At 41.8% G+C, this 23,098-nt stretch overlaps 1 protein-coding gene across 4 annotated transcripts in view; it reads right to left on the reverse strand.

Moving 5' to 3' along the window:
* Positions 1–278: 278 nt before the first annotated feature.
* Positions 279–23,098, reverse strand: part of lhfpl2a (LHFPL tetraspan subfamily member 2a) — a 35,994-nt gene continuing 13,174 nt past the window's right edge. For 3 of the 4 annotated variants that reach the window (XM_082539626.1, XM_082539627.1, XM_082539628.1), the window contains 2 exons: positions 7,178–8,011; positions 279–1,466 (listed from right to left, as the gene is read on the reverse strand). In XM_082539626.1, coding sequence (XP_082395752.1) covers positions 1,210–1,466; positions 7,178–7,595 — 675 coding nt within the window. In that variant the 5' untranslated portion in view covers positions 7,596–8,011 and the 3' untranslated portion in view covers positions 279–1,209. Of the gene's footprint in view, positions 1,467–7,177; positions 8,012–12,723; positions 12,809–23,098 lie in introns of those variants that run through there. The other variant, XM_082539625.1, reaches the window with a different exon arrangement.

Below are 23,098 nucleotides of genomic sequence, written 5' to 3' on the forward strand. Positions count from 1 at the left end.
TCTGCAGTTCAGTAGCTCAGAGTTCTAAAGAACATGTATTTCAAAGCTATACTTCACTAAATATACTTAGTTACATTACACCACTGAAAACGAGGTACACACATGGAGAGCTGAGTTCTGCATCAGTGGAAAAACTGATCACCCACTGGTTGGAAAATGCACCCACCCCCACCTCAAGGGCCAAACCGAGGTCTCAAGCTGGCTGCTCCACTTGCTGGGCCTCCTTCTCCCCCCTTCCCCACAGCAAGGCTCTCCCTGGATAAGAACTGAAACCAAACTTATTTTTCCCCCCTCCTTTTTATTTGTTTGGCAGAAACAAATGGGAATAGACAGGACACTCTGTATGACTCGACACACTCCCAGAACCAGTTACTTAACAACAGCAATACTTCATTTATTTATGTGTCCTCATCATTCAGTCCATGTGCACAGATTACAGGATGTCTGCTGAGGAGCACCAGACACTTCACAGGTCAACTGGTTAGGATTAAGCCCACTTCATGTTAGGATTTGACAAACAAAATGCACCGAAGAGCCTCCTTTGCTCGTCCTTGTGCAGTCCATGTGAAGAATCGTTTCCACCGATACATTTCAAGCGTCTACAAACACATTAATTAATCAAATAGTACATTCTGTAAGCTCTAAAGAACATCCACTCTGAGCTAAAGGCCATTTATTTTTATGAGCAGTTTATTCTGACTGACTAGTGGTTCCCTTGTTGACAGTTAACAGATCCAGGTTTATTTTTTTAAAGTTTTTTTTCATAGTTTTTTTTTTTTTTAAGGCAAGAGTGACATCATCAGCCCAGCCTGGATCCAGCTGACCATCATTCTGCGATCATAACTATGTACAAAATATATATAATCACGCTTATTTACAGAACATGTGGTAACAGACAATGCCTCGCAGGGCATCCACATGCTTAAAATGAATACATAACAGACACAGCACCTCTAGTGGCAGAAAGACAAAGACAGAAACTTAGAAATAAAACAAACAAACTTGGCACTTATAAGTTTCTCCCACTTCAAACAGAAAACTGAGACAAAATAAGAGTCAGTATTAGTGGTAAACAATGAATGGGCCCTCAATTTCACAGGCCAGCTTTTTTATTTTTGAATAGGCAGAAGAGGGCCAGATCATAAGTGGCACATCTCTGCCTCATCCTTCTTCTCTCCCCCCACCTGCACAATAAGTGTTATCTGAGCTTCACAGGAGGCAGATCAGGCTCTTGCCCTCCTCGATCTCCTCCTGAACCTTATCGCTGGAGGTGGCGATCTCAGCCTGAGCAGAGAAGACAGCGCAGACAAAGGTGAGCACAGTGCCACCCATGGCGGTGTAAAAGGCCCAGCCCATGGAGCAGAGACCGGCGCGGTACGGCGCCGCGTCTGGTCCGCAGTACAGCTGGACCTTGTCTGAACCCCAGCCAGCAGGGTACAGCATCAGACCTAGGATCAGGAACAGACCTGCAAGAAGGGAAACAAATAAAAGACATCATAACTCAAGTGTTTGTAATGAAATCCAGCATACGTAGCAGCCCTGTGCTTATTATACCTTGAAATACGGTGCGCTTCAACAGCAGAAGAGCTTTTAACTCAAAGCAGGCTTTCACCAGCTTTTTAATTTTAATCCTGCATGCTACAGATGGAAATCCCAAATTTCCTAAGCTAAGCAGTAACGTCATGATGTACGTCAGTAAGCGAACACATCATATCAACAGTTTAGGAGTGGATTCATTTCAGAGACAGACTAGCTTTCACGGCATGCTTGTATCAAGCAGAAGGAATAGCAGTTAGCCTGCACAACACTCTGTAACAGTGGCGTCAAGAAAGATGAGTTTTCTTTACAAAGAAAACCCAAAACATCCAAAACACAGCGTCAGCACAGCTCCTTATCTTGGCCAACATTCAGGCCTCTTGCTCAGATGACTTTTACAATATAGAACAGCTGCAATCTTAAAAATGTCTACACACATAAATAAAGAGGGAAGAAAAAGCATCAGAAATACTTCTGTGCCAGCTGAACTTCATCCACGAGAAGCAGCTGAACGCACATGGAAAATCTACCAAGTGGCTTTTGAGTGAAACGTTATTTTCAATGTGAACAATTAACCGAGGAGCGCCACGTCATCTCGTCTGCATGTTTATAAATCCGTGCACATATATAAACACATTGTCAGTATTTGTCCGTGATTCTAATCACATATGGTTAAATATGATTACAGCTTTGTTTTACTGCGTCTGTTTATGCAGCGGCCAGGGTTGCTTCAACGGTAGGAGGGACGTCTGCAGGTTTGGACACATTCTTGTCAAGACTTTTTAAATGAAATCTAGGGGACGGCATCAAGAAAATCCATCAAAGGGGACATGATAAAGCAGTGACTCCATAAACTCAATGTGGATTCACCAGTGCATCGAGAAGACCTCCTGTGCTCTAAACATGTATTAAGCAGTGCTTGCCGCATAGGTGCTAAGTAGGTGACGGTGAAAGTAAAGTGTCACTGTTGCAAGAGACTCGGGCAGATTATTTTCTTGAAAATAAAAAACATTTCCGGCCGCAGCGGCGTGCTGGCAGCTCAAGCATCCTATCAGGACACAAAGAAGAAGAAAACGTTTAAACTGGCAGAAATGATTTCCTGTCTGATGTATGACAGAAAGACCTCTCAATCCTGTGCACAAAGCAGAGACTAGATCAACAGGATAAAAGTAGCCGATGGACTTTCCCGCCTGGCCCGGTCACTGGCCAACCCTCCGGCGTCCTGAGTCTTTGTAGGAGGAGGGGGTCGCTTCCTGTGTTACCATGACCCACTTCTACCACTCTGCCTCTTCAGCTTGGCTTCAGCCCCTCGGCACGCACGGCTTGTCTCATAGATGGAAAGGCAACCTTCGTTCTAAATGCGTTTGCATCGTTTCTTCTACTCTGCTCTGCCATGACAGCGGACGAGGTCAGATGGCCGGACGAGGAGTCTGCCTTCAATCAAAGCTCAGGAGGAAGCATTTACAGTAATACAATTACTGACAATAAAACAGCCAGACAGGGAACGAGGATTTAGCTCTCTTTCAACAAGCAGGTCCTGTTAGCTTCGCTCCATAAAAACCTCACGTGTAGCCTGCTTCAAGTCTGGCGGAGAACATGCCTTTTCTCTTCTAATCTCTCTTCCTCTTTCTTCCTCCTCCCATTCTCTAAAGCACCCAATATCGTATTAAACAGGGAAATGAAAACTAGGTCATAAATTCTTTCCACATGTTGCTGCCTTGCCCTAACGGCCAGACCGGCTCTGCTGATGGATTGAAGGCATGGTTTTAATTCACAACCCCACCCCTCCAAAGACCCCCACTCCACACACACACACTCATTCCCATTCCACCTTCAAGCTGGACCTTCTAACCTAATATCCCAGTGTGCTCCACCCTATTCTCTCTGCACTGGCTTGCGTCTCTGTTCACTTCCAAACTGTCAGTTCTGTCTTCAGTAAGAGAGGTTGTTAGTTTGGTTTTAAAAGTTGTTTACCATCATTATGAAACATCCACACCTCCGCTGTAACCACAGGAAAAGCTAATCAGTGCATGGGAATCGCATCTCTTATCATTCAGAGCTGACAAGTCTGCTTCCCTCTTTTATGTAACGTGATATCTTGTGTGAGAGTCATCATTACTCAACAGCACAGCTTAAATTCCCGCAAGACGCTGCTTTATTTTGTTTCTCCTCCAGCCTGGAGCTTAGTCACAGTCACCGATTAAACCTGTTTAAGTTTATGGAAGGTAATAAAAGTATTTGACACAGAACGTGCAAGAATCTGAGACAGTTTTATGGCCCTGTTTGTTTGCCGCTCTATCTGTAATCCCTTTCAGCTTGAGTGACGATGAGTGAGTACGTCATTTTAGTAAATGTACAGCAAGTTTAACTGGGGTATAACAAGTCTTTAGGGCCCCTAAAGTGTGCGCCTGCGGGATGCAAAGTTTAACCCGGCTGACCTTCAACAGGAGTCTGTCTGTTTTAGCTATCTGATTGCATAAGGTGAAAGGAATGACTTGAACTTCTCCTGAAATCTCAAAACCATCTGAGCTTAAACTATTTGTCTGTTTAAATTGCATCTGGGACACTGCGGCCATCAGAAAGGCGTCGTATAAAAAAGACTGCAGAGGCTGAAGTACAAAGTCCAAGTGACATCAACGAATGTGAAGACGAGGTTAATAGGTTTGGGAGTCACTCCAGTGAAATGACGTGACCGTCTCTGGCAAGAGAGTCGCAATCTTCCTATCTGAGGTCAATCATTTCCCCAAACATCTGCCGTCTGGCTCCAGTTTTCTCATTACCGGAGGGTCGGCACGCATTGTGGAAATAATGATAGTAGAAAAGTCGGTGTGGTAGCCTTGGTGATGGATATCAAGTGATTGTGATATCATTCACTGGCCTCGTGAAAAGTGGAGTAGAAGGCTGTAGAGCACAATGGCTGACTAATGTAGGAAGTAGTGACACTGTTAAGATACCGATGCAGTTGACCATCTCCTTTCTCATCCTGTGGCTGAAAACAGTGCTTCGGAAGCACAAAAGAAACTCTCCCGCCTCCTCAACTGTTTGATGCTTTCCTCGCCCCCTTTCCTCTTTCGCATCCTCATCCTCTCAACAAAGAGGAAACTCAGGGGTGCATTTCTCCCCTTTTCTTTATCTCAACCATGTCTCCCGCAATCCAATGACTTAATATGTAAATAGAGGACTTTACGGTTATGTAACACTGTGCTTTGTGGGGCCATGAATCCACTTTTATAGATCACCTGACATATGACCGTCAATCTGGGCTCAGTGTGGAGGATGGTTTGTTTTTCATCACTCTTTGGAACATAAACAGAGGTAAAATGAATGGATTCAATCCAATCATTAATATACTTCTCAGTGTAAACTGTAGTTTACCATGCTAGTCAGTAATGTGTGTTATGGGGAACAAATTGAGCGACTCCCTGGTAACTAGCATTCCCTAGGTAAAAATGTGTATGCCCTGATAAGCTGGTGAGTGTTTCCTGGCAGTTGCTAGCGTGAAATTGGCCACAAACAGGTTTACAGCGCTGCACCCAAAAACTTCTTGTCATTACTTTGGTGGCTATTAGGCTATTATCTACTTTAAAAAAAAATTGCAACTAAGTTCGAATGATATATGACCAACTTATTCTGAAGTGAATATGAACATGTCCAAAGAAGAAGTCTGAGACGCTGTACGGCTTAGCAAATGTTCAACTGCTTACTTAAATGTGTACCCCACCAAAATTCTTTTGAGTCTATTAATTACCACTTCCTTGTTGACTTCCAAAGTGGCTCTTTAGTTGGAGTTTCCTTGCAACAACTAGTCTAGTTATAAACACATGTGGCTTTCTCATAATGGCAGCGGATGGAAACAGACATTCATTTTGCATTTACTCTAACCTCAATCTGTTACTGAAAACTGTTTGAACTGAACATCAGCTGGAAAGCAACATGCAAGGATCTCAGGAAACAATCTTTAATGCTAAATCCTGAATCCTGCTCGCAAATGCTGTTTTACCAAAATAGGAAGCAAACTTACTTGTCACCCGATCACTTCAAATTGCAACAAATTTTATTGGTAAACTCATTTAAACTGATCAAGTCACTGTATGACTTAGTGATGGGTCAAATAGGTACTTGGGAGTAGGGAGTTCTGTTTTGTTTTTTAATTTCTGTAGGCTTTCAAGATGACTTTGAAATGTTCATTTATTTTCAAGCTGAAAATAGTATAGGACTGACTTTTATGTATATTATAAAACCAAGTAGTTCTGCCACACCGCCACCTCCTCATATGTAGAAAGCTAAAGAAAGAATGACTGGCATTACAAATAGTGTTTTGAAGGATTTCTGCTTGTTCAATATGGCCTATAATAGCCAGAGAAATCTATGTTTAGTTCCTCAGTATCAGCAGCATAATAAATTTAAGATAGCTGACAAAGAGTCATCTGTCTCCTATACATTAACTCACTGAGTTAAGGTTATGCCGCTGAATAGAGGCATTGGTAAATGAATGTTTTGTCCTAAATAAACATTGAGCAACTTAATCTTAATGAAAAGAAATGCATTCAAAGGAGCCACCCACTGGCTGAATGGATTTTGCTCTTTCAGGTCAGCAGGCCTGCATAGATCTGAGGGTACAGCTTGGCTTATCCTTGTCTACACACCCACCGTTTCTGTTTGGGCCTCCCACAAATAAACAACTGTGGGGGAGGACAGCCATAATCACCGGAGAGCTGAAGGCTACACTCTGTGAAAAAAAGATGAGGTTCAGCGAGCATGATCTCATGGCCTCCTCCCTTCCATAATTCACCACAGTGAGTCAAAGTGGCCCGGGATCTGACCTCATGTGCACAGGCACAGACACAGAATGTACGGCCGTCACACATAAAGAGAGATACGCATGCGTACTCGACCCCTTTGGAGACCAGAGGAGTGTCAGAAAGCTCCAGCTGACTGCGTGAAGAATAAATATTTGGGCGGTAGTTGCTCCAGTTGATGACAAAGAGTCACCATGCCCTTTAAACTTCTGCTTGGGTTAAGACTCACTGAGGGCTCCACAAGAATAAAACACATAATTCCAGCAGTGGGAGTTGTGGTGCTCATAATGAATGTGTTTAACTGAGAGCACAGCGTTTCATTTACCTTGATGAACGGTGGACGCCGCAGGAATGAACAGAAACAATACGGTTCAGATGAACAAACTTTCTTTCAGATTACAAAACTTGAACACGTATTTCTCAACTCCATGTCCTCAGTCTAAACTGACTCCTCATTAGGTACGAGAAAAACAAGCATGAGGAAGATTAAAGTCGTTCAGTCACAGTGTTTTGAAGGTAAACTGAAAGCCAGGCATTACAGAAAGCAGACAAATATTTGTTAAATACGGCTTATATGTTCTTTGTATCACTGATGTGAAAAGTAAGGCAGTTTAAGACCTCGTTTACTTTCTCACCTCCAGATCTGGTCAATCATTGCCAAAGTGTGGATGTCAGATTGTTACTTTCGGAAAGCTACTGCCCATAAAGGCGTGTGCTTTTCTAAAGCTCTCCATCCATCAGACAAATTTGAGCATCTGACCAAAAACCAGTATGGGCGCCAAACCTTTCAAAGTCGTGTTAAATATCAAAACTGTTTTATATAAATTGTGTGAGAATCTCACCTGCAATTCCCTGCAGCAGTCCGCACACATTAAAGATGCTCTTCTTCATGATGCTTTGAAAGCACATGGTGAAGACGGAAATGAATGCCACGGCACACAGCAACAGGATCCCTGCAGCCAGGAAGATAGAAGTAGCCTGCCAGAACCCGCTGGCAATCTCTCCAAAGTGGACTGCGTACGGTCCGCACAGTATTCCCCGCAGTTGAGGCAGTTTTATACAGCGACCATAGATGCCTAAAGTGGGCCTGTAAGCCTCTCCGGCTGTGGTGGCCCCATGGGGGCCGAAAACTGCATCGGATGCACGGGGGAATCCAACGAGCCAGTCGGTGCTCATGAAGGCGATGAGCTCTCCGAACGCGGCAACAATACTCAGCAGAGTCCACAGCATGGAGCGACAGGTGACAATAACATGGCACATGCTGACGGTGGCTGGATGGCTCCCTCTGTTGCGATTTAAGACCTTTACTTGCTGAGAGATGAAACGCTGGATTGTGGATAGAAAGTCCTCAAAAGACAGAGAGCAAAGGTTGTGATCGTTCTGCAGCGAAGACGTGAGAGCGAGTGAAAACCCTTCAGAGGAAGAAGAAGGTGACACCGCTGTACACAAAAGGTTCACGTCAATGATTCACAGCCTGCTCCTTCTCTGTTTTTCTCTCCACTTCTCTCACTCCTTATCTTAACCTGGTGTTGTCTCAGTACAGCAGGTTCCTCCTCCTTGAGCTCACCCTCCTGTCGGTGCGGTCTTCAGACTCTTATTGTGCTTGGTTTTTGGTGTCTACATTGTATTGAAGTTGTGTTCCCTGAGCCAGCCCGCTGGCGTCACATCAAACACACCTAAAAGATAAAACAGGGAGGGACAAGAACAGGGTTAGTGCTTTAATTGCACATATAAAGGCTCGAAGATGATCAGTCATTTCTGCTGTGCTTGAGGAAGTGCAGGTCAGAGTTACGCCTCCCGGTTTCCCATCATATTTTACAAAAGCAGGAGTGTGGAGGATGAAAAGAGTGTGCAGAAGGAACAGAGAAAAGAGGCAGGGAGGCTCCTGGTGTAGATCTTTAAGAGGGGAGTCTAATGAGTTGTGAAGAGACATGCTCGTTTGAAGTGGGCCTCATTCGCTGTGTTTATGTTGAATGATTTGTGATCAGGCCACAGATCAGGCTCTGCACTCCCTGTAAAGTTTTGTGATTGAGGCAGCAAAATTTTAAAGTGTTGAAAAACAGAACATTTCTATCTATGCCTGTGCTCGTTTGTGCATATGTGTGTGTGCTGTGGGGGAAGAGGGGAAAGGTTAAAATAGACTTGGAAAAAAGAGGAATGAGGAGCGGATGCAGACGAAGAGAAAAACAAGCCCGAGGCCTCTCATCAAGCAGCCCACACAGCTGACCTGGGGTCAGTCAATGGCTGATAGCGTAACGGCCGTCCGGCTGTCACACAACCACTGATAACCTCAGTGGCAGCAATTCTGCAGAGTCAAAGATGATACAAACAGGAAGCAGCAGGTGGTCTCAAATGCACATCTGGCACAGCACACGGATGAAATATACACTGCTACTCAAGCTCCAAACCTCATGCATGGGTGTTTCCATTTGAAACCCTCTATACTTTATCACAAGCTATAACTAATTTGAACTAGTTTAATGCACATTAATAGATTATTATAAATGGCATATGTTCTCTTGAAAAATCTTATATATACTTCATAATTTTGAATTCAAGACTCATAGTCATTCTTTATAATGTGGTCTTACTACTAAGTGGATTCATCTGATTGTTCTTCCTCTAGCAATAATAGTTGAATTTTCCTATTGAATTCTCCATTTATCAATTTCCAAAAGCGTTTTTAATTGAGCTGTAAACTTCCTGTTAAAAAGAAGTTCTTCCTTCCTGCTATCGCCAAGTTTTATTTTATTGCAAACCTTTTACATATCATAATTACACTGCAATAAAACCCTTTTCGGGTGAGAGATATCATTCATTTTACTACACAGAAAAAAATGGTTTCCCTACCCAAGGCTGTCTCAAGACTAGATGGATAAAATGTCAACCTGTAGATAACCTACAGAGAGTTTTTGTCTAACAAATGTAAGCAGGAACGCCAGAAAAGATTAAAAGGAGCTTATATAGGAGCTTTTAAGTATTTGTGCTCATGTTCTAAATACAGCTCTAGGTTAAAGTTGAGAGTTGTTTCTTTTCTTTGAGGGTTTTTTGTGCCATGGTTTCCCTGCTGCCTCTGGGGAGTCTGTTAGTCATTCTCCAACCAATGTTTGGCAGAGCAGCAAAGGGAGCCGGGGGCCACTGTTGACACGTGTGCCGCCCGCACTGTGAGGTTTCCATTGCCCAGCCCTTGGAGTGCCCTTACAGAGAGGGTCGGGACAGACGTTCGTCCCCTTGTGGTTACATCCCGTTGTGTAACACTCAGTATGTGTGTGTGTGTGTGTGTGTGTGTGTGTGTGTGTGTGTGTGTGTGTAAGAGCACATCACAAACTTTGATCTTTGTCACCCTGTTGAGATATCAACAGCGGTTCGCCTTCCTCAACCCCCCTGTCTTTTCCAGTGGAGAAAATGAGCCAGATCTGTGGTCCTTGTGTATGTGTGTGAGCTGACGTACAATATGTTTGGACTGTGTAAAGCAGATGAGATCATAAGAACAGGCACAGAGAGCTGCTTCAGTGGAGTTGGACCAGAGTTAGTTTTATGAATCACAAGCATTTTCGTTGCTTCACCGTGAACAATTGCGAGAACATATGCACACTTATACAGTTCACTTTTTTGAAGAACTCTTCCCAGGCCTTAAACTGATGATGTCTCAGGGGTGTTTTGAATAATGTCTGACATAAAGATTTAAGATTTAATATTTGACTCTAAAGTATTTAGTCAAACATTTCCTAGCTAGTTGCAAAGACTATTTCTTCCCTGACAGAAATATTGTTGAAAACACACTGGAGCCAAAAAAAAAAAAAAAATCTAAACCAGCTGGAAAATATTTGAAGACCTTGAGCCTTAAACTTTGACCTTGCTCAGCCATAGTGTGTCTGCACCACATGCCTCTCAGATGCACAAAGGCAACTAGCAGGTTTCTATGTCTGTGAAGTTTCTTTGAATTTGGGTACTTAAACAAGTCTGGTTCAATTAATGCACCTGGTATTTGTGACAATATATACCCAGACGTCTGCTTCCTGTTCCCAGACAGACAGATTTGAACAGGTATGAAGAACGCAGGTTTCCCAAGCTAGAGTGGAGCATGGTAGTCCATAAATGTGAGGCTTGAGGTGGATTTATGATGTCTTTTATACTCCCAGAGTAACCAGGCAGGAGATAGAGGATTATTTGAGGATCAGTTTACATACACAAAAGAGTTAACAGCCCTCAGAATGCACCCGCCACGATAGTGACACCCAACACTAATCCCCATCTACAAGACTCCCTGCATCTGACACATACTCCCATAAAGTGTGAGCAAGTAACCAGCTGTTAGAAAGAAAAGGAACTTCTCCAGAGTTTCATCTCAGTTGTCCTGCAGCCATTAAATATTGTGCTTGTTGAAACAAATGAACAAATAAAGAGGAACACGCCTCAGCTGCATTAGCTTAGGGTACACTCCTAAGCTAATGCTAAAATGCTCCTGATGCCGATGCCAATGCCCTTCAAATCTACACACAATCACATTAGCATACTTGCATATGACATTTAGACCAAACTACACTTGGACGCAAACCAAATTTTAACTTGATTATGTCTACTAAATTCCATAGCATTTAATCTCAAAGCTATGGAGACACTTCACTAAAAAACTCAAAAAAACTCATGGTGTAGCTAGAAGAAAAGATTAATGGATTGTTTAAGTCACTGAGCATCATCCTCTTGAAACCATTAATACCAATACTATTTTATTTCTACATTTCTTCCCTTCAGCTCGCATCATTCAGTCTTTTCTTATCTTTTCTATGCTGATGACATTCAGCTGTGTATGTCTTTTACGCCTCACCAGTTGGATACGTTGTCCACTCTAGTCCAGCATTTACCCAGGATTAATGATTGGCTCTCTATCAATTACTTCGTTTTAGACACCAACAAAACTTCATTTTGTTTAACCAGTAAATCCTTTGTTTGAAAACTTGGAGAAATATCTGATTCCTCTCTGGGTTTGACTCTCATGTAAAAACCTTTCTTGTTCCTGTTTTTCTCATTTAAGGAACATTTCTAAATTGATCTTTGGTGGAACTAGAGGAACATATTCATCACAATTACGATTACTAACTTGAACAATTGATCTCTCATGCATCCAAACGATACAGAAAGCTGCAGCCAGACTATTAATACGTTCACATTACAAAGAACTAAACTATTTAGTCCATCTTTATATCAAACACACTGCTACTCATAGTTTTCTATGAGAATCTCAGAATCTGCTGGTCATTCTACGTACAAGCCTGAAGACTAGGTGTGGACTGAGCTTTAGCAGTGTGGCTTCCTTTCCAACCCTTTGAAACAGTCTCCCACTACAATTATGTTTAGCTGACTCTGTGGAGTACTTTTATCCTCTGGATTTCGTGGCCACCAATTTCATGGCAAGATTATAATTCCACTCATAATGGGACTTAAGCAAAATTTAGATGTTCACCTAAGTCATGGGGTCATGAATGGCTCTGAAAACAACTCCATCTACCCAGTAGTTGTTGAGACATTCATTGTAAACCAAAAAACTAAGCTGTTTATAGGCCTGAAAAGCTTAACACTACGGCTCCTGCTGAGAGCATCCATTCAGCTTTTCCCTAATCACAACAGCAAAACAGAAGGAAACGCCTTTCCACACTGCCCCTGACAGGAAGCAATCTACATATCTACTGTATGGACTTGTTGCAACTAAAATCCCATCCCACCACTGCTTCAACCTGCCTAAAGAAATTTAAAGAGTTTATTCATTAAGAAAGAGCCAAAAAGATCAGATACAATTAATACAAAGCACTTATAACCCTCTGGTGTCATTCTGGTAATGCCACCATAGTGACAAATCACAAATCCTGTTTATTTTTTGGGTTCCCTGCATTCCCAGCCACACCTCTCGTGTGCTGATTTTATCTGTGAGGATCTGTTTGAATGAGAAGCTCCCGCAGCTACAGAGGGGGAATGCAGGCTGTGATTGGTCTTAAATAACTAATAACCATTCAAGATAAACCACATGGTGAAAAGATGACAAGCAGTCTTACAAATATAATATTTGGGTCAACGTCAACTCTGTAAATAAGTTGCAATGAAAGCACAGCATCTGTCTTTCTTTGTATTTCAAGACTTTCCTTTGTTTATTTAAGGAAAATTACAGTTTCTGTCACTAACAAAGGAGTTTGTTTCTCACCACTTCTGCACACCTGCTCAGAATCCCGGAGCTCCGAAACACTATAAATAGTCTGTGATTAAGACCAAGGTATGCTATTTTACTGCATCAGCAAGGCAGTTCTTTAGATTTAGTTTACCCCAGGAGTCAACCCAGTTGTTTAAACAGGAAATGAAATCAGGAAAATTAAGAGAAATGAGACAATAGTCCAACCTGTCTCCATTGGCTTGTGGATAGTCCAGCTCTCCTGTAAATGCGGCCTCTGTGCCCCTGCTCTCCTCTGCTCACACACTTTAATAACCTCCCTCACGCTCGAGACTCCAGGACCCTCCCACCGTCCCTCCTCTTGGACCAATGCATCTGCTCTGATTGGCTAGACTGACAGCAGATCCAAACTTTCTGAAAGGGTCCACATGGTGGCCATATTTCAGTGCTGAATCTGGGTTAAAATAACAAGATGTGGAGCTGCCCAGGGTTTCTCTCCTCTTTCTCTCTTGGTTTCAGTTTCTCTCACCTTCTCGCTCTTCTCGTTCATGGCTCACTGCACCTTCTCAATCATCCAAGCCCAACATTTCACTATCAGCTTCAATAAGATTTGCATTTTCAATTTCTTAAATCTGAAATATATAACTTTAAGCATTTGGGTAACATACAGCTGTGTGAGCATCACTTCAAAATAGACTGGTTTAACACTTATTTATCCATGTTAATAATAAACTACAATATGGCATTTCTATAATTTGGTTTGTAAATTACATATTTTGGTTGCATCCATTTTTACTGGATGTGTTGGGAACATTTATGGATAGAAATTCTAGGTGGAGTTAGCTGCAGTGCCAAGCTCGCTGGGCTTGGGACTGAATGTGGGTGGTCATGCTGACCTGATTGACCACTTGCCACAAAGTGCAAAACAGCTGGGATGCAAATAAGCATCTCCAAGTCTGAAATGATGGTTCTCAGCAGGAAAAGGATGGATTGCCTGCTCCTGTGTGGGGACGAGTGGCTGCCTCAGGTGGAGAAGCTCATTATATATGAGTCAAGGATGAATGGAGCAAGGAACTGACAGCTGAGCTCAGTCGTATAGATATGGAGCTTGATTATTTGGTGGGAGCACAGCTGGAATGGTTTGGGTGTCTGTCACAGGTGAGGTGCTTGGGGTACATCCAGCTGAGAAGATATCCCACAGCAGACCCAGGAAGAGATTACGTCTATTGGCTGATTTCGGAATGTTTCAGTATCCCCCCTAGAACAGCTGGGAGATTGTAGCATATGCTGGGTGAGAGGGAAGGAATAAGTATGTATGCAAGTATACCTAAAGAAAACAATTACTTATATAGCTTATATATACGTAACCTTTGAAGTGCAGGATTTGTTCACTAATGTATAAAATGGCACACTGAATATAAATAGGTTTTGCTATTTAGTTTGTAAAACTCAAAAATTGTAATCAGGCTTGTTTCTATTAAAAAGGGGTCCATGAACGATGACACACACAGATCCTGTTACATCAGACTGCTGTAAAAGATAGCTGCCTCGATGCTTGTTAACTGACTGATTGAGCAGATGGTTTGATGTCTGACTAATGGATTAACCTTTCTGGCTGATGGGAGAAAAGTGCCCTGGGATTGCTTACAGCAGCACTGTGTGCATTCAGCCAACAGTGCACTCAGCCACAGTGTTTCTCTGACTTTTGTGTTCACTCGCAAATGAGATCCATATGAAGACAAAAAAATAATAAAATGGGGGGGGGGGGGGGGGGGGGGGGGCAGGAGGCAAACAGGAAGAGAAGCCAATAGGTCAGTTAGACACTTGAATGCAACCTGCAAAGCATGAGGAAGAGGCCTTTCTTATCACTTTCAATTAAAGTCAGGCCAGAACAGTTCAAAAATGCAGCCTGTGAATGCAGATGTATACATGCTAGACCTAATAAAACTTCAACCTATTTTCTAATAAACCCTGGTGACTCATCCTCCTCCTACGGTAGAGTTGTATGGGAAGAAGTTAAATGAGCCATTTTAATTCAACCCAGTCACACTCAACAAAACAGCTACGAAGGCTCCAGGCTTTTTAATTTTTTTTATACTGTGAACATACAGTTTTCTGTAATAGCAGTGATACAATTCAAAATTCTTATTATTTCTTGATACAGTGGCGCTTTATGTCAAATGATTTTAGAAACCAGAGCACTCATATCCGTCCAACAGTGTGATCGCAGCATCCAGCAGAAGTGAAAAGCTGTAGCTAGCTAATGAACAGGTTAACCTTGTTTGTTTAATATAAGCTTTCATTATTCTTTATATTAAAAAGTAATTTACAGTTTTCTTTATTTTTAGGATTACAAGACAAAAGTAAAGACAAGACTAAAGTTAAATGTAACACTGTAACTACTAGCTAACTAACTACTAGCTACTACTATAGTAAGCAGTAATTGTTAGAATCTATAAATGAATAAAAATAATACAAAAAACTACAACAATGAAGAAAAGAAAACTACACAGCGTGCATTTTTGTTTTTCAGAGAAAAAAAAAATCACCCTTTTCTTTTGGGAGTTTGACCCCTGATCTCCTAACTGTACCTCAGACCTGATTCTGGGACCCTCTTGTACTCGCTGTCACTCTCATCCAGTTCGCTGTCCTCACCGAGGGAGTGTACTTATTACCCTAACCGTCCAATCAAATTTTATCCTCCTATGAAAGCTGCTTGTGCTCATTTCCTGCAGCTTTGTACATTATCATTTTAGTGCATGATTTGATTGCTTACACATCACATCAATCAATGCTCTCAAAAAGTGATCTCAATCCCTGCTCCAACATACCTCCTTCAAATGTCCTGCTGGGCTGCAACTGCCTGACTGATCATTTGAACCAGGTGTTTTGGAGTGGAGAAACCCCTAAAATATAAAACAGATTCTGATTCGGAAATCAGAGTCTGTCTCTAATCAACTAAAAGTAATTCTTCAGATATTCTTGCACATGCACATATTTTCTTAAATATACTCATTTCAATTCAAACATACATAAAAAATGTTAGTAGTCTTAGCAGTAGCTAGCACTGTGCCACATCCAGATTTGGCACTAGAAAGGATTGCTCCACCCCCAGGTCAAAGGTCAGATACTATGGTACTCCTCATTTTACTCAATACTTAGGTGTTTTATGTCACAAAATATGCACAGGTACATAAATGAAAAACAAATTTAAGGGGCAGTGTAATCACAATATAGATGGTTCAAGAATCTTAAGCAGAAATTACTTAATAATAATAATCATTATATGTGCTATTTATTATTATATTATTTTTATAATCTTTAATTATTTTAACTAATATTAATCGGTTATGTGCTTCTTGCCATTTACTGCTTCGAATACTAATGTAGTAGAACTAGCTGGATACACTTAGGTTGGCGGTTTACATCAGAAAAGATACACTGTTCAATTTACTTCTTTCTTCTTTACTTCTTTCTCCTGTGGTTTGGTTTTGTTATCAGACCTCCATGTACTGCACACAGAGTCACTGCACACTGGCTGTTGCTTAAGCTTTTATCCAGATAATCGCTGTTTCAAGATGTTGGGGCGAAAAGTCCTCCGAAAAGACACCAATCAGTTCCACTTTCAGTTAATATTTTTACTCATTATCCTGACTGTGAGTGGGCCTAGTTCTCAGATACGATATTTGTTATGTAGAGATACAAACTCAGAACACCCAGAGACTTCAATTGATTCTCACAGACAAAGAGAAAGCTACCAACATCTCAGAGATTTCTCCTGGCAGCCTCAGGAGCTCTGACAAAGCACAGACGCTCACATCAAAGACCAGTGGATCAGCAGGGAGTAACCATCTACATGTACACACCAGACGCCTGCCAGGCTAAAACATCATTCATACAGATCCAAATAGAACATAAGGTGTCTTGCTTTGAGCTGCTAGTCATTCATCTTTCCTCGACAGACTTTTGTCTGTGGAATCATGAAGACTTAAAGGAAGAGAATAAAAAGTGGGGTGGCGACTGATAAAAGAAATCCAACGGACAGTGGAGCCAGATTGTCTGTTTTTTTTGGGAAAACCTAAACAAGAATTTTTTCGCCCAATTACAAAAAATGCTCTCATTAGCCTCCCACAATAAATATAAAAAGTATTTAAATACATTTGTTTTGATCAACAGAAAAAAATGACATATATTTAAATTGTAATAATCATTAAAATTATAAATGAATGTGTCTAAACAGCCCTAATTCTTCATAAAAACTTAAAAAACATTTACATATATATGGATTCATGATGTATATAGTTACACATGCACAAAAAGCTATCACCTGAGCCCTTATTCCTTTTAAAAGGAGGTTGACAGCCTTTTTCAGGCTTGCAGGTTATTGTTTTGGTTCTCCAAATGGAATATCAATGCAGGACGGAACAACAAATGTCAAGTCTTTGTTGGGCTCATCCAGGAAATGTAAAGTTCAGTGAGTTAATAATGAGACAGGAATACATCCACAGATGACTGGCAATTAGACATGGGAGCAAATGTGACACAGGAGGAAACAAGCAAACACAGAAAATCACAAGGTACATGGGAAAAGTGAACTTCAAAGTAACAAAGTAACCAAAAGACAAAAAAACTAACTCTGAAACATGGAAGATAAGAAAGATAAGAAAATAAGTAAAATCTGATGGGCCGGGACATCTCATCACTTTACAGTTTTAACTCACACTCACTATGAGAAAAGTCTCAAATCCAAATGTGTTCTGTCTGCTTGGACTCACAAAGTGAATAATAGTAGCTAATGAAGCATTTAGAGCCACATGTTTCATTCTAGAGCTGGTGGAAAGTGAACAAAGAGCAAAAAGAAATATACACTCTTCTTACATCCATTCAGAGACAGAAACACAACACTGAACATGAAGCAGCTGTGTAGTGTTATAACGTGTCAGTGCTTCTTCTGTTGACCCCAAGTAGCCCAATAAACAAAATAAATGTGTAAAAATCTGCAAGCTTTTGGATTTGAAACCAAGTTTGGGAGTGCTTTATATATCCCAGCTGACTGTGACAGATTGAATGGTGTTTCTTCTCTCTTGCGAGTCATGGCTAAATGTGGTCCCTGAAAGAGCTACTACTGCCTGGTGTACTTATAGAGAACTCTATTGTTTATCCACCCGAAGCATGTTCTGATTTTATACACTTGCATTAATAATGATAAAAAACAAACAAACAACTTATTAACATGACTGTGCATGCACTTGTGACCTGAATACTCAGGTGTGCCCAAGCCCCAGTTTGAGTCAGGAAGGAACTGATTTCATAGTAGAGAAACCAAATGCTTTATTTGGGCTCGTGTCAATGCGTGCTTCCCAGACATGCCACAGATATCTCATTGAGGCTTTATCTCCACATGTTTTCAATCTGAGCTCTGCCTGCACATGTTATGTCACTCCAACGTCCAGCCACCCTTAAGAGGCTGCCCCGAGTTCGCTTTTAAGAACTGCGGTGGAAAGAGATGGCATTAGGAGAGAAATATGGAAAGAGTTGGAGGCAACGGATGGACAGATGGAATATCTGGCTCTGATGAGAGCCTATGGAGTTTCCAGTTTGGGGGGGGGGGACAGCTTACTGAGTGCTGAAATCAGATGCAGTTTGCTACACAAAAATCTCTAAAGCACTAAACAAACACCCAGACAAAAACAGAGCATCTTGCACATGATGGTAGCACATGGAAGAGAATGTTATCCCTGTTTTTATAACCTTCCTTAGTTATCCAAAAAAAGCACCTCAGGGTCATCAGTGCAGCCTAAAAGCAGCTCAGGGGTGACAAATGTATGTAGGGAGACTGCAGTGATGTACATTTGCTTCTGCGCAATCGGAGAAGCCTGAGCTGAGTTTGAATCCCACAGAGGGAGCCGCTATGACCATCTGCCACTTCAAGGCCACGGCTGCTTGAGGCCCATCAGCAGGCACATAGAGACAGATGTTCGACACGCACACACAGGGGACGAGGTCCACATCTACTGAAATAACATTCTGGGCAGGACTGTACGGTGTCAGCTGAAGAATACTGATTCTTTAGCTAAAAAAAAACAAGCAGGCATTAACTTTCTTAACAGGTCAGCAAATATCAAGCAGCATACTGACTGAGTTCGTCACAATCTGTTTTTTAAAATTAGGATCTTAGTACTACTTTATTCTATGCTATAGATACACTTTGATCACAATATTTGGGTATGTGTAGCCTGTGCCATCTCATTTCATGCTACGCAATGCCAAACATGATGTAACTTTCCACTGACACTGGCTCATCGTCACTCACAACCTCAGCGTCTTATTCACACATTTGACAGCGATCCATTTATCTAATGCGACAGCTGAGGTCAGGAGACAGATAAATCTCCCCAGCGAGATCACACCGCTCGTTTTTATCCATTCAGCTCTCGTCAGCGGTGCTTTTACTTCCCCGCATCTTAGCGTGGGAGTGTTATCTCTGCAGCATATTTGCTATTTTATCAACTTTCTCGGGAGTACCGCTGGAGCAAAAACACACATGTGTGTTGGAGGTGAGGGAATCACAACACTGAGCTCGGGAGGAAGTAAGACGGGAGTGTGGGAAAGAAACAAGGAGGGAAAAGGAATAATGGTGGTACGGTTTACAGAAGCCACAGCTAGTGGTCAGCAGGGGGCACACCTGTGAGAGGTGCGGCGCTATAACACGTCCCCCACAGAACAGAACAACAGTATTTTTTTTTTAACACGAAGAACATCATAAAATACCAACGGTTCACACATTCACATTTGGATCTAAACATGCACACCTCTGTTTGATCTCTGTGCATGCGGTCACCATTTCGCCCCAGAAACATCTGTTTATGTAATCTTGACAGATTGTGTGTCACTGCTGAGGTGGAGCAGGAGTGATTCTGGTAGACCTAAGTCTTCTGCAGGGGAATTACACTGTGATCCACATCCAGTTTAGGACAAAGTCATTCTTCAGCTGCGCCTCTGTGGAGGAAGCCAGAGGTCAACAATCTCTCATCTTCTCATATTGACCATATCACAAGCGGCGTACGGTTAGCCAGCGCCATGAGGGTTAAGAGGGTGAAGGAAAACAACGACCATCTGACATATCACAGCTTGGCGTCAAAGTGGGTGGCCAACCGGATCGCCACAGAAGAGGAGGGGTTAGAGATTATTCTCTCTGCCTGCCACAGAAGACAGGTTTTTTTTTCTTCTTGGCTCGGCTCTGACTCCAGATTGCTATATCTTAGCAGTTAAGAAGCTGAGAATAAGTGGCTGAGGAGTCTCCTATCCAACTACTAACCAGGCATGACCGTCCTTAGCTTCAAAAATCAGACAAGATGTGGCATCCTACGTTTTTTTTTAACACAGTTTTCTACAGTGTTTCACTCAGTTTTGGAGTCAGTCACAAATGGCTATGAACTGTGGTTTTTGGCACTTCCACAACAGCACCACTTTTTCATCTCCAGGGTTTCCAGCGTAGCCATCTCATATGTTTTGTTGTGCTACTAGCATTACTCAGGAGTGCTACTGTAATCACATTCACTAAATCAGTAATGTAATGTGTTATTATACTAAATTCAATTCAAGTTATGTTGTTACTTGACAAAGCTTAATTATCTGTGCAGATAGACAGAAAGATAGAAAAAAAATCATTTAACAGAGTAATGAGAAAGTATTGTAATGAGTAATGTAACAAATTACTTTCTCTGTCAAGTAATGAGTAATGTCTAATACGTTTAGTACTTGTAATAGTCCTTTTTTGGCTTCAGCAGTGTTGCTATAACCTGAGGAGATGAACTGTAATACAGCTGAGAATCAGCTAGATTCAATTCAAAACTGTTACATAGCAAATCTGGAGGAAATATCCAGGATTGTAAGTTATCCTTTACTGATAGCTATATGGTAACCGACTCAGTCTTGTATTTCAGTGGGACCTTAAACAAACTTTTATAGTGCTGTATCTGCTTAAAACTTATACTTAATGTTAAAACTGTTAAGCTGTTGCATTTTTCACTGTGACTATTTAGATTTTGAAAGTTGATATTGAAATCAAAGCAAACTAATTACACTTTTTATGTTATGTTTTGGAAAATTGAAGGAAATGAAGAAAAACAGACACCTTGGATGTACTATTTGAAATTAATAAAGCATGATCTTGACTTAAGAGTTCTGGCCAGACTCCAGGGATTCAGTGTTGGTGCAGTAAAAAATGAAAATATTCCACTAAGAGAAAATACCACTTTAAGAAATTAGGGGCCACATTCTTCACACCTATTTCCTCTGGCTGCTGATGGACTTGAGAGCCCTGAGGAGTCACCAGCACTCCTGTTTCCTCACTGTTAAGAGAGCTGCAGCGTTTGGGCCCCTCAGGCCTAACACTGTCTCCATTGTGCTTAACCATTTCTAGCCCCACCTTAGCTCTGCAAACTGCCCTGGGGTCCAAAAACGCAGGGGGTCGTGGTGGGGGGAAAAGTCCTTCCACTTCAAATCCTATTTTCTCCCCCAGACTCAGGAAATCAGTCACTGTGCTAAGCTGGGTCGACGCCATTTGTCCCTCCTTCTAGAAAGGGCCAAAAGCATTGTTCTCACTGTGTTTTGTGCTCGGGATGAGTGCAGTTTAATCCTAACTTCCCTGTGGTGCTGACCTGCTACTCCCAGCTGAGTTTCCCACTATAGCTCAGAGTAACAAAAACTCCCCCTGCAAACGGAGACTGCTCTACCTGCTTTATCCGAACACCCCTGGGGGACACAGCCATGGCTGCTGAGGGCACTTAACCTGATACTCTGCTCAAAATCAAAAGTAAGCACTACCAAGGAATGCTGGCACCAGACTCGCTCTCACTTGAGTTTGGGATAATAAAAGTGTCAAGTGATATCATCCCCCACTTTCAGGCCCTTGGGAAAACACAGCATGTGTAGGAGGTGAGTAGATGAGGGACGGAGACAAATGAGGAGATGCTGAGAACAAAAAGAAGAGGTGGGAAATGAAGAAGCGTGTTGCTTTTGTCAGACTGGTTTTGGGGGAGGAAAGTGAGATGTGTAGGTGCTTTCACTTGCGGACAAAGAGATGAGTGTTGAAAAGTCATGCTTTTCTTATGAATACCAAGCAAAAACCCTGTTCTTGTCAGATTGTACCACTGTTGCATCCCGCAGACACAATAGATAAAAATCGGTCTAAATTGGAGCTGACGTGAGGATAAAAACCATCATGCTTCATACTGGAAGAATAACAACCTCAGACATCCTTCTTTAAAATGAAATTTAACTGAAAAAAACATGAGTGGAAATAAAAGCTTTCAGATTGAATTATGACTGAACACTTCAGATTCAGTTAAACTGGATGTGTTTAAAACAGAGCGTGAAGACAAATGAGGTTCAGTCAAAACAAGTATGAGATAACAGGAAGTGAGTGCTTGACACAAAGTCTCCCTATTTAAAGAGCAAAGTGACAAACACTTTTTTGTTTATTGTGTTAGTTGGGGCTTTCCACTTTGAAATGACCTTCACAGGTGGTCTCCTGCACAATATCTCCGACTCCATTGTTTTCCTCCATATTGGAAAAACACGCTTCTCCATCCGGACACCCCCCAACTTCCTTACTTCATCCAGAAAGACATATATCAAACAGATTTTAAGAGTCAGCATGGCAGACAATGAAAAGACTGAGTGTAGCTGCTGAAGATGCTTTTCTGCCCTCAGTTAAATCAAAGTTCATGGTTCATAAATCTCTGGGGTCACAAGACGATTCACGGTGAAGCAAAGAAGAAAAAAGAAAGTCATACACTGAATCACATTTGTTGAATATGCAGCTGGATTAACAGCCTTGCATTGGTGTCGGTTTGCGTAGGTCTCTGGCTGCACAGAGACGAGGATTCTACTGGTACCGGCGCAGCAGTTTCCACGTCCATGAGCACATGAGGATCTGACACAGATTTTGTTGTCAGTGTGGGAACATGCAGTTTCCGTGCAGATACCTATCTGCTCTGTTGCAGCACAGACACAACAGTACAAGTGCGCCAACTACCTATGCTACCTCAGAGCAGATTCAATGAGGGCCAGTAAAAAGCACAATATGAACAGTGATTCATATTGTTGTTCAAAGCAGACTTACTGTGAGCTACGACATTGTGAAGTGGTGGTGAGCACTCCAGTAGAAACCTTGTTTTATTTGCAGTGGCACAAAAAACCCTCCTCGACCAACAATCTAAACAAATTGGAACAGCGACATTTCTGATTGGTGGAGGTCGCTGTGTTACCATGGAAAGTCTTAAACCCACATATCAGGTTGCTTGTTGAGCAAGAAACTTCAGAAACTATAAAAGCATTGTTGACTTTTAACACCAGCAAAATGATCAGCTTAGGTGTTGCAATGAAACTTTTAAGCATCCATTAAAATTGGGATTTACAAGATTTACCTAACACTTGCCTGGAACAATAGGACCATGGGAACAGTTTGTGTTTCCACTAGAAACAGAAAGGTGCCAGGAACTGCAATAATATCATGACAAGAAAAGCAGGAAATCATGCTTCTGTTTGTTTTGTTTTGCTCCAGAGGAAAAGCTATATATTTACAGTTGACCAAAGA

This window comes from Aulonocara stuartgranti (assembly GCF_965226115.1).
Source record: "Aulonocara stuartgranti genome assembly, chromosome: 7".
Classification (NCBI taxonomy): Eukaryota; Metazoa; Chordata; class Actinopteri; order Cichliformes; family Cichlidae; genus Aulonocara; species Aulonocara stuartgranti.